At 42.3% G+C, this 11623-nt stretch overlaps 1 protein-coding gene across 4 annotated transcripts in view; it reads left to right on the forward strand.

Annotated features, from left to right (window-relative positions):
* Positions 1 to 11292, forward strand: part of mcc (MCC regulator of WNT signaling pathway) — a 122206-nt gene extending 110914 nt beyond the window's left edge. For all 4 annotated transcript variants that reach the window (XM_066659232.1, XM_066659231.1, XM_066659233.1 and 1 more), the window contains 3 exons: positions 3514 to 3605; positions 4686 to 4808; positions 5538 to 11292. In XM_066659232.1, coding sequence (XP_066515329.1) covers positions 3514 to 3605; positions 4686 to 4808; positions 5538 to 5718 — 396 coding nt within the window. In that variant the 3' untranslated portion in view covers positions 5719 to 11292. The remainder of the gene's footprint in view (positions 1 to 3513; positions 3606 to 4685; positions 4809 to 5537) is intronic.
* The last annotated feature ends 331 nt before the right edge of the window (positions 11293 to 11623 follow it).

Here is an 11623-nt window from a genome sequence, read left to right on the forward strand (position 1 = left end):
ACTAGGTGTCAGTGTCATCTCATGATATATTCAGAGAAAGTCGATTTTTGTATCATGATTCCAATAAAACATGTTCTTATCGTCCACCTCATTGTGGAGTGATGGATGTTGAAGACGAGTCGACTGTGAGATCTCTGGTTTCTGGCTGCTTCTGGAGTTTGTTTCTTTCATTTCTCTTTTCATTTTTCATCTCTCTCTGCCATTCTCTCACATCTGCGCTTCAGAAAAACACTCTCTCGCTCAAAACACACTTCCAAAAATGCAGTCTTTTCATCCTGTCCTCGTGGACCTCTCCACCTCCTCCGCTTTCAGTCTTTCCTTCTGTCTCACACACACACACACACACACACACACACACACACACACACACAGGGGACTCGGGACCCTGTCTGACCCATTCTCCTGAATTATTGAAGAAACTGGAGGCTCAACTCTCACACGACTAAAACAAACCCGATAAAACTCTGAGAAACAGCTTTCTCTTCTCTTCTCTTCTCTTCTTTTTCCTTCTCTTCTCTTTGCTTCTTTTCTTTTCTTCCCTTTTCTCCACTCCTCCCTTCTTCTTTTCCCTTCTCTTCTATTTGCTTCTTTTCTTTTCTTCCTTTCTCTTTTCACCCCTCTTCTTCTCTTCTCTTCTCTTCTCACCCTTTTTTCTATTCTCATCCCTTCTCTTCTGTTCCTTTCTCTTCAATTTTCTTCTTTTCTTCTCTTCCTTTCTCTTCACTTCTATTCTCACCATTTTTCTCTTCTCATCCCTTCTCTTTTCTTTTCTCCTCTTCTCTACTCTTCTCTTTTCTTTTCTCTCCTCTTCTACGTTTCTCCTCCCTTCTGTGATCATTTTTAACATTTTCTGCTTTTCTGTCTCTTGTATCATCTTTGCTTTTCTTCTTGTATTTACTTTTTATTCTTCTAGATAATGAAATGTCCTCAGACTGTTATTGTTTACTAATGTCTAATGGCCTGTTTGATGTGAGTTTGTAATGATTTAATTACACAGTTAGCACAGAGGTAATTACTGTGTTTAACTTGGTGGCTACATTAATATCCCAGCTCCAGTGGAAGAGTAAAGATGTGGACCGTGGCTCTAATGGATAATGTTCGGTGGAACTCTTCAACTGAGTAAATATGGGAAAATGGAGATGTAAACATGAACACGGTTGGTGAAGCTTAGTGGGTCACTTCAGCCCTGCACACAACAGACTGGGTTCTGAGTCCTGACTCAGGCAGTAACACCACATTATACCAGTACGTTTGGCCAGGCGTCTACTTCTACCTCTGTACCATCGTTTAACTGTGAGTGGCTCTGGGAAAGAGCATCTACTAAAGGCCTTAATCGTAAACAAGTGGAGCTATAACCTGCTCATACTGCTGCGCTCTGATTGGTTTATTTCAGCTGAAGTGTGATCTCCTAGTGTTTCCTTTATGCCCCATGAAGTGTATCCTGGCTGTGTTCCAGGAAATCTCTGCCCTCTCTTTTATAAACTGAGTGTCCAGCTCCGTGGTCATCACACGGCTGCGGTTTGGAAACCCTGCTGCTTCATAATTTTCACTTTTCTGAAGGTGTCAGAGTCTGAAGGCTTTTGAAGATCATTTATTTGGACGTAGTGGCTTCCTTTCCCTTTCCCTCTCTCTCTTTCTCTTTCTCTCTCCCTCTTTCTCATGTGCTCACTCTCCCTCACTCTCTGTTGTTATTCTATCATTTCCTTTGTCTTTTTCACTTCCCTCTTCCACACTTCTATCTCATTCTGTTTTTCTCTCCCATTTTAATTCATTCTTGCTTTGTTCTTTTTCCTCTCACCCCTTCTCCATATCCCTCTCTCTCTGTCTCCGTCTCCCCAGTTGCCTCTCTTTCCCTCTCTCTCTTTCTTCCCTCCTTCTGTTCACACATACACACACCTCTCTCATTAACTAAGTAAGTTGTGTGTTTTGTGCTCTTAGCTCTTGTTAATAAAATGGCTCTTTAGTCTCTCGGGTTGAATCAGCTATTTTTACAGTCCTTCAGAAATGCTGAGTCAGTGTGTGTGTGTGTGTGTGTGTGTGTGTGTGTGTGTCTGTATCTTGTTACTAGCTCTGCAGACTCCTGACCACACAGGAAACAATTGAGATCATCCAAATCTACACTCTAGCAGGTTCTAGAAACCAAAATCTCTTTGTTTCATTTCTTCCATCACAGTTCACCACCGCATTCTAAAGGTTAAAAGCAAACATCTAATAAACAAACGCTACTCGCTGGCACCCTCTGAAGAGGTCTGAAGGGGTAATCGAAAAATTGCTCTCTGCCGCCCTCTAAAGGTGTTACAAATACAACTCAATTAACAAACAAGCCTCAAGGTCGCACGCTAAAAACGTTATTAACAGTCCTCAAACAAACATTGCTCGCCGCTGCCCTCTAAAGTGGATGTGAAGTATAACAGTTGTGGCCAATGACAGTGTTGTTATTGATTATGCAGTAAATGTGACTATGTGCAGTAAATCTGTAATGGAGACACCATGGTTTTCTATGGCTTCATCAGAAAAGCGTATTACGCCAAACTCTGTTGTATTCAGGGTCTTCTTTAGGACGGCCAGTCTGGAGGGCATTAGGATGCTATCACCTCACACGTCTGCTCTTATCCTCTCTCCCTCTCCCTCCCTCCCTCCGATGTGTTGGCTCATCTGTCTGTGTCGACTTTAATATCTAAACCTATTTATCAGACACAAAGGTGCACTTTCTACCTGACCCAGACCTTCTAGTAAACTCCATATAAGTGTGTATATTTGACAGCCTGTGTACCCACTTGCATGTTTATCTCCCTCTCTCTCACTGGCTCTGTGTGTGTGTGTGTGTGTGTGTGTGTGTGTGTGTGTGTTTCCCCTTCTGGGATTAAATCAGAGGAGAGATGTTTCTGTCTTTTCTCCAGGGCGGCAGAGCACAGAGCGATAAGCCGTTCAACGTCTGAACAAATGAAAGTATAACAAACCTCTTCATGACCTAAACATGCTTTACGCTCTGCTCTATAAATCACAGCCGTGTGTGGCTGATGCCCCCTTGTGGCTAAATGCTTTTATAATCACTGAAATATGGAATGTATTATTAAGTGTGACTGCTGGTACCCTACAGTAGTCTTTCATCAGTTTATCCATCCATCCACACACTATGTGTTCAGAGATTTGTCCACTGTATGAGTACAACCTGCATAGAATGGGACACTGCAGCAGCCACACATTTCCTAAGGTCCGTGACAGGCCTGGGTTAGAGTGGAATACAACCTCTCAGCACTGGGCTGTGGAGCGGTAGGACTGTTACTGAGTGGAAATATCAGGACCTGGCCTCACGACTGCTCAAGTGGCTGAATGCCATCAAATACACTCAATGTAATGTTCCCAAACATAGGGTAAAGCCTTTCAGGATAAAGCAAACAGATGTGGTGTACTAGGTATTTCAGTGGTTACAGGTGTGCTGTGTAGAGCAGATGTGGTGTGTTATAAACAGTGGTGTGTTATACTGGAGCTCACTGTGGCTCTTCTCCTCAGGACTCGGGGGATTCTTCTGCCGTTAATGCTTCGGAGCTACGGGGCCTTAGTGACAGCGACCTGGCAGCAGAGCTCACCAATGCTCTCCGGAGGTAAGAACACGTGAGCACACACACTCACACTCACACTTCAGCCCTACAATACACTCCACACAGCCTTAGCTCAGCGTGTCCTCCTCGGGCCTGGAGCTGTGCTTCACTTTCTGGGAGAAATGGGAAAATTAGATCCTTATTCTCCATAGATCCACCCTTAAACACCAATGACTGTGGGTAGCTGTGTGTGGCTGTGTATTATTCCAGCTCCCATTGCCACAACTATGAACACAATATAATGGGTACATGGTCAAATATCATTCATTCATTCATTCATTGTCTGTAAGCTCTTATCCAGTTCAAGGTTGCGGTGGGTCCAGAGCCTACTTGGAATCATTGGGTGCAAGGCAGCAATACACCCTGGAGGGGGCACCAGTCCTTCACAGAGCAACACACAGACTCCTACATTCACTCACACCTACGGACACTTTTCAGTTGCCGTGGGAGGGGGACCGTGGGAGGAAACTGGAGCACCCGGAGGAAACCCACGCAGACACAGGGAGAACACACCACACTCCTCACAGACAGTCACCCGGAGGAAACCCATGCAGACACAGGGAGAACACACCACACTCCTCACAGACAGTCACCCGGAGCGGGAATTGAACCCACAACCTCCAGGTCCCTGGAGCTGTGTGACTGCGACACTACCTGCCGCTCCACCGTGCCGCCTGGTCAAATATCAGTTGTAGCTTATTCCTTGGTGTAGATTGTAGCAGTAGTTGCAGATTTGAGGGCTTTGCATGACATATAAACTACTCAGAATTAATCTGATTCAGTGTTTTCCAAAGATGTCAAAACCTCAGCAAGTCGCCAACAAGGTCCCGCCTTTATTCACATATTATGTAATATAAATATAAATGAAGCTTGTGCAAATAAGAGAATAAAAGAAAGACATTCGGCAGCTCCTGAGCCAATGGTTGTCCCTCTGGGTGGAGTTGGATGTCAAATGAACCGAGGTTGGGAGATGTGAGAGATGCCAGTTGTGAAGTGTGTTAGTGCTGTCACTGATGACTTGTACTGCACAGGGTCAACATAATCCACTAAAAGACCTTGTTTTCTGTGTGTGTGTGTTTTCAGAGAAAAGAAGCTGAAAAGTCGTGTGCAGGAGCTTGTGGCAGCTCTGGAGCGACTGACCAAGAGCAGCGAGGTCAGACACCAGCAGAGCGCAGAGTTCGTCAACGACCTCAAACGAGCCAACAGGTAACACACCATATTAATAACACCCCCCCCCCCACCACCAGAACACTCACCCTGAGCTTTCCTCATCAGGATCTAGTAAAAAAATTGGAATATAATATGAATATTCACCTGCTGTATGATGCCCCCTAGTGGCGAACGTGTATGTTCTATAATGCTTCCACATGTGCCACTCTTGAGCTGGATTTATGGATGTAATCACTACACTGTGGTGTTCCTTTAGTCTGTGTGTGTGCTGTCAGCGTGTGTCTGTGTAAATTGACAAGCAGCCCCTTAGGGGACCTCTCTGAGTTTGTGGTTAAAAGGCAGATGGTAATGAATGTGTGTGTGTGTGTGTGTGTGTGAGGGGCCTTGCTGTGATTATTTAAGTGGGGTCTGATGTGGAGATTTTAAGGAATGGACCCATGATTTTTCTTGGACTGGATCTAGCCATCACCAGAACCAAGGGAAAATGACACTTGAACTCTGCATTGATTTTTCCCCTGTGCTGCTAAACCCTAATCAGGTCTAATCACATAAAAGCAGACCCCAATCAGTCAAAACATTAAAATGACAATGTTTCAACCATGTGTAGTCCATCTGTTGCTCTGCATACTGGTTAACCCCCCGTTCTTCAATGATCAGGATCACCACAAGGCGGGTATTACGAGGTATTTTAAAATCTGGCTCGGCACAACTCTATAATAACAGCTGGTTATAATTACATTCGTGTGTGTGTGTGTGTGTTGACAGTAACCTGGTGGCAGCGTATGAGAAAGCTAAGAAGAAGCACCAGAATAAGCTGAAGAAGCTGGAGTCTCAGATGATGGCGATGGTGGAGAGACACGAGACGCAGGTGCGCATGCTCAAACAACGAATCGCTCTCCTGGAGGAGGAGACGTCCCGCCCACACACCAACGAGACCTCGCTCTGATACACACACACACACATTCAGACATAACAGAACCTTCCTCTTATACAAACACACACACACCCCTGATACAGACATTCATTGCACACATCCAGACACAAACATACCAATCATACCAACACACCAACCAGATATCACTCACACTCTCTCTCACACACACACACGTTTTTTTCAACAGATGTGTTTTACTGTTGCCACTGTCTTTAGGTTGGACAAACTTTACTGAAAACTGGCAACCCCCATTCAGGAAAATTGTCCTGTATTCAGAATGTTGGGGGTTTGTTATTTCTGCTTGTCTGACCTAGCAACAGTTGCTATGAAGAAACACATTTGTGGTTGGACACTTTCCGCTGAACAAATTCACATCTGGAAATTTCCAAGAGAGTCTATCCCTCTTCACCTGGAGAAGCACTGCCACAGATTTGCTGACCACGTCCGACCCTTCTCAGAGACCCCAGGCTCAACAGATAATCCTCCAGAGCCGGTTCTATGTATCTAGCACCAAAAGAAATAAGGAATGGGGAGCTTCCGAGAAGTCTACAGGACCCACAGGGAGTGTGGTCACATCCCTTCTAACTTGTATCCGGTGACATCTCAGTCCTTCAGGGCACATAGATGACTGAGCCCGTGCTGAAACCTGATTGGCTGAAACACTCTGGAGATATTTCCATGGAGGATGTCAGGAGTTCAGCGCTTTTACTGAAGGCATTTTTATGCTTTTTTTTTTGAGACCTGAAAGAAACCAGAGCGGGCATTTATTGAACATGATGCCTCCTGCTTTGTCCAGTATTTCAGTGAACATCTAGTTTACTCTGTCCTTCTACAATATTAGACTCGGACATTTGGGGAACGTTTGGAGGAAACTTTCAGGAAATTCATCACGTTAAAAAAGAAAAAAACATAGTCTTCAATATTCAGCTCTTTATATCTTCAGATGTTTCTTTCAGGACACACTCTCTATGACCACGAGTTTTCAGAAACCTGCTCATCCAGCATTATATTCGGAAATCTAGGGAAGGGGAGTTGTTCCTCTTTTTTCCACCTTCTACTGTTTTGGGAAGTAGACTCGATGTTGGGAAACATCTCTAGGATTTGACTGCATTTAGCCACTAGATCATTAGCCACCACAGCCCAGTGCTGAGAGGGTTTATACCCCTCCAGTCCACACTTGTCTTTGAGTATTCTGGCCTTAGGCTCATGTGCAGCTGCTCTGGAGCATCCCATTCTGAATGTACTCGGTTAAAAGAGGTGTCTGAAAACCTTTGGAGACAGCGTACCACACACACACACAAACTGATTTTGAAGATATGGTGAAAACAGGAGCCATATTATCGACGTATCTAACCAGTCACTGTGGAGAAACCCTTCCCCTCTGATGTCTGCAGTGAAAGCTCTTCTCAGACACAGAGTGTTATTTGTGTGCATGAATGAGCCCAGTCCTATTCACACGGACATTTCCTCTTTGGCACTTTGGTCAGATTCATTCAGTCAGTAATGGCCTATTTTTTTTTAAATTAACAGTTGACATGAATGACTCTGTAATAATACGATATAAAATCCCTAGTTCAGATCTGAGACCATTTTTCAAATGGTCAAAACAAGGTTTTAATTGTAGTCTCTACAGCGCCCCCTCTGGTTCAGCACTGCTGTAGGCACAGGAGATGTGTCTCTGTCTCAAAGTGTGATGACATGTCACTTTCTGCGGCTCAGTTAGCAGATGTATCATCCATGCTGCGCTCATAAATATGAGAAGAATATCATTGCTTTCCAAAGAAAAACATACCTCTCCAAAACAGTAGTGTTGTGTTGACTGACTCTACAGGGAGAGTCTGCTACCGATCGCCACTTAATGTGGCCAACAACCGCCTGCTACTGCAGGAAAAGAAATCTGACTGACATAAGGACCAATCACAAATCTGATATTTTGGCAAGGCTTGGACGTCTGACCAGTAGCAGATACGTGGAAGTGCGTATACGCGAGTGTACAGAGAGCCAGTCAGAATACAACAGGCAAAACAGTTGTACCAGATGGTTCCAGTTGCACTGAAAGTTTCAGACTCTCCATCAGCTTGTGGGCGGAGCCTCTGTTACTGTGACTACCAAAATAGCAACTTTACAGGAGAAGGGAACTTTGAACAGAAGTCAGTCTAAAACCTGAAGAAAAATTATTGCAAATTAATTTTGGGGCATTTCTTTGGGTTTATTATCATCATCATCATTAAAATTTCACACAGTGTGAAGGACAGCTGTTGCATTCAAATGTTGTAGTAAACAAAAAGTCTACAAAAATGGAGATATATATTTTGCTTTAGACAGAAACCAAATGAGCCAAGAGTGAGGGAGTATTAGTGAGGGAGTTAGCTGTAACAAGCAGAGTGCAGTTAGTCTGTGAAGCACTATTCAGTGTTGTGATCAAATGTGATAGTGCAGTCCATATTGATTTGATTTTAAATGAAATATGGTCTCCGATTTTACTCAGTACTAATCGATTAGTAGTAGTAATAATAATAATAATAATACCAGTTCCAGCACAATACAGAAACCTTGTAGAATATGGAACTACACACATTGACAGCCTTGCGGTCATATGTATAGATGCAAATATTTTAGTGCCGTGACCCAGGCGCCTAAACAATCTGCTCTACAATATACATCAAATACTGCTCTAAATATCATTGACTATTTTCAAATATCTGTCAATACTGATACAACTCCAGTGTCATCTCTCCGTTTTCTGTCTGAAAAGCTTACGTCACTCCTGCGTATGTATGTATGCGTAAAAATGCTACATAATATTACTCTGTATTAATGACTAGAACTGAAGGTGGTGCTCCGTACACAAAAAATCAACACAAAAAATGTGATTCATATTCAACAAAGCAATATGTCAGAGATTGTAGATGAATTCCTGTGCAGCTGGTCGCTGGTGGACAGCAATAATTTTATCCACAGTCCACTCAGGAGCCCCTGTTCCCAGCTCTTATACTGGGTCAAACATGGAACTGTGGCTCAGATTTGCAGAGCATTTGCTCCACCCACAAATGCCCTTATTTCTTAGCAACAAACTTAGCAAACAACTTGGTCAACCACAGTCAACCTCAACTTCAGAGTTCAGAGTCACTACATTAAGGCTGGGTCATAGCTAAAGTAGGTCAGCAGAGGAGTTTTTAACTTGGAATAAATCAGTCAAAACTTTCTCAAGTGATAATTTTCAATAGAAGCTAGAGCTAGTTTGTTGTTGGCTTGTTAGCATGCTAATCTACAAGTACCAAATAAATTACCCCACCTCCCTCCTCATCTACCTAAATAAAAACATCACTGAACATAACTACAATACATAATGATACAATAGTCTGCCAATAAGGACTGGGACAGTGTTGAGTTTCCAGTTTGGAATACTATGCCTCTCAGCTAATGCATCAGATGTAGCGCAGTTAAAAGTGACAGTGTATTGTCTACTTTGATCCTGTAAACTGAATTATTAGTTTAAGATTATTTTAAAGGGTTAAAAAGATGCCTCCCTGCACAATGTGTTTAAAAAATATTTACCCTTTGTCTCAAAATATGACAAATATTATTTGAAATTGTGAATATAATTCCCAAATATTGACAAAAACAGTGCTGTATTACCATTTCTCATTTCAATTTAGGGGCATGGGATTTTTCTGACATCGCTCTATAAAGCTACAGTTGCTAGGATTAAAATATAATAAATAATGCTAAGCATATTTGTGCTATAAAATAGATTATTTTATTTTAACCACATAAAAATAAATAAATAAATACTTCTACACTTCAAGACATATTTCATCTCATTTAAACAGCCCTGTTCTGAACGGCCAGCTTCAGCAAGTTCTTTTAAACGATAATGAGCTGCTGTTCAGATGGACCCCGAGCGCACAGTGTGAGGAGCAAGGAGCAAAAGTTGTTTTTAGTTGTTTTTGCTTGGTTCTCTTTCTTTTCCGTTCTCATTTCTATTTGACACAGGTCCAGCCCCGTGACTGCAGAGACTCGAGACAATTCTGAATTGTCTGTACTCTGTAAAAAGCAGCGCAAATTAGAAAAACTTTTTTTTTTTCAGTGTTTACTGACATCACAATAAAATGACTGGGTTATATTATTTCAGTGTCTGTGTTGGTGGGCTGCAGATCCCATAAGAAATGTGCACATGCCCTGTACAAGTGATCATTTCACACTAGCTCCTCTTTAAATCATAAGGATAAGTCCTTCTTCGTAATGACCACATGGGCGTATGGGTTTGGGAACGTGTAGCAGTTCAGTCATTAAACCGTTGGTTCACCTTACCTCAGATATCAACCCCTGCTCTAATAACATGAACAATGAGGACAACGTTGATCCCGTATCAGCATTTTTCTCCAAGCTGTTGGACTCTGACGCTCTTCATGCACACAAATCCCTCAGAAATCTGAAAACACACACACACACACACTCCTCCTGGTCTGAAAAAGCACTTTTCCCTTGCACCGCTGGACCACATCACCACATTGCCTTTGGACAGACTTTCTTTCATTTGTATTTCCTGTTAAAAAAACAAAACAAAACAAAGAAAAAAAAACCTGAACCTTCTGTGCTTCCACAAACAACACAGAGATTAGAATTCCTCAGAAACAAGAGGATGCTGCAGTCTGAAACCTTGCTGTTTACACAAAGCTTTTCTTTTGAAATTTTTTTTCCTTTTTTTTAAAAAGTGGTCAAAGATGTTAGGCCCAAAATATTGTATAAAATCCAAGGTTAAGATCTGTCACTTGTTGGCTTCCATTCATGTATCTTGTATGCAGGTGAAAATATAAAAGATAAGTTAAGACGACTAAAGGAAAACCATGTTTGTAGAAACTGTTTGCCAAGAAACTGACTTCGTTTTGGATCACTCCTGACTCCCTGATAGTGCACTAAAAAGAAATTAATTTTGGGGTAGAGGTCCATGGCCAGTGCACTATATCAAGAGTTTGGAGTTGTTTGGCTTTGAGCTGTAGTTCACTTTTTGAAAATGAATGCTCAAGTTATGGCCCTGTGATTGTAACTGGACAGAAGAGCTTTAAGGGCCAGATTTACTTGAGGTAAAACTCTCATACAGAAATGTTTAATACCCAGTAATATAAAGAATTTCACGTCACATCAGACTTCCGGCTGTATTCCCCCGAGGCTAAGAAGTGCTCTAAGTGCTAATGGCCCGAGTCCATAGAGATCTAAAGGCCAGAGCACAGAGAACCAACGTTCTCCAACAAGAGCCCATATTCTCAGCTGTTAGTTTCATACCGTTCCAGAATAAGAAACTAGACAAACAAGGAAGAGGACAGTCTTGAGCTTGTGAATGAAGGGGAACGTTGGCTCAGTGTTTTCTGGCCTTTACCTTACACTCCGCAGGCCCTTGAGATTCCAGCCTCAAAAACAAAGTCCACTGTTTAAGTTCTATAGTACAGCCCACTCTGCTGGAGGACAGTTACTGGGTTTGGGAGCTGTACCTTATTTGCACAGATCTGTTTTTTGAATCAAATCTTTGCAATCATTTTTTTTTTATTTTATTACAGAATGTATTTGTTTATATAATAAAGAAGTAAAGCAATGTTAACGTGCAGTGTGTCCCTTCCTTATGTGCAAATCTTTAAAGAGGATAAACAAAATCTTCCAAAGGTTTAACAATCACCAAGAATAAATCTAGGAGCATGGACTGGAAGAAATGAACAAATGCTAATCAGTCCTAAGTTGTGAAACGTTGGATTCTAGAGTTTTAAAAGTGACCGTTCCGCGATCGTGAGGAATAAATTGTGTTTACTCTAGAGTTGTTCTGGAGTCTTAAAGAAACACCTGTGATCAGCGTTGGTCAAAACTAACCACAGCAGCTTTCTCCCACCATCTAAAGAGCCTTGTCCAGAACGGCTGCGGTTCC

Source organism: Hoplias malabaricus, chromosome 2, assembly GCF_029633855.1.
Source record: "Hoplias malabaricus isolate fHopMal1 chromosome 2, fHopMal1.hap1, whole genome shotgun sequence".
In the NCBI taxonomy this organism is placed as follows: domain Eukaryota; kingdom Metazoa; phylum Chordata; class Actinopteri; order Characiformes; family Erythrinidae; genus Hoplias; species Hoplias malabaricus.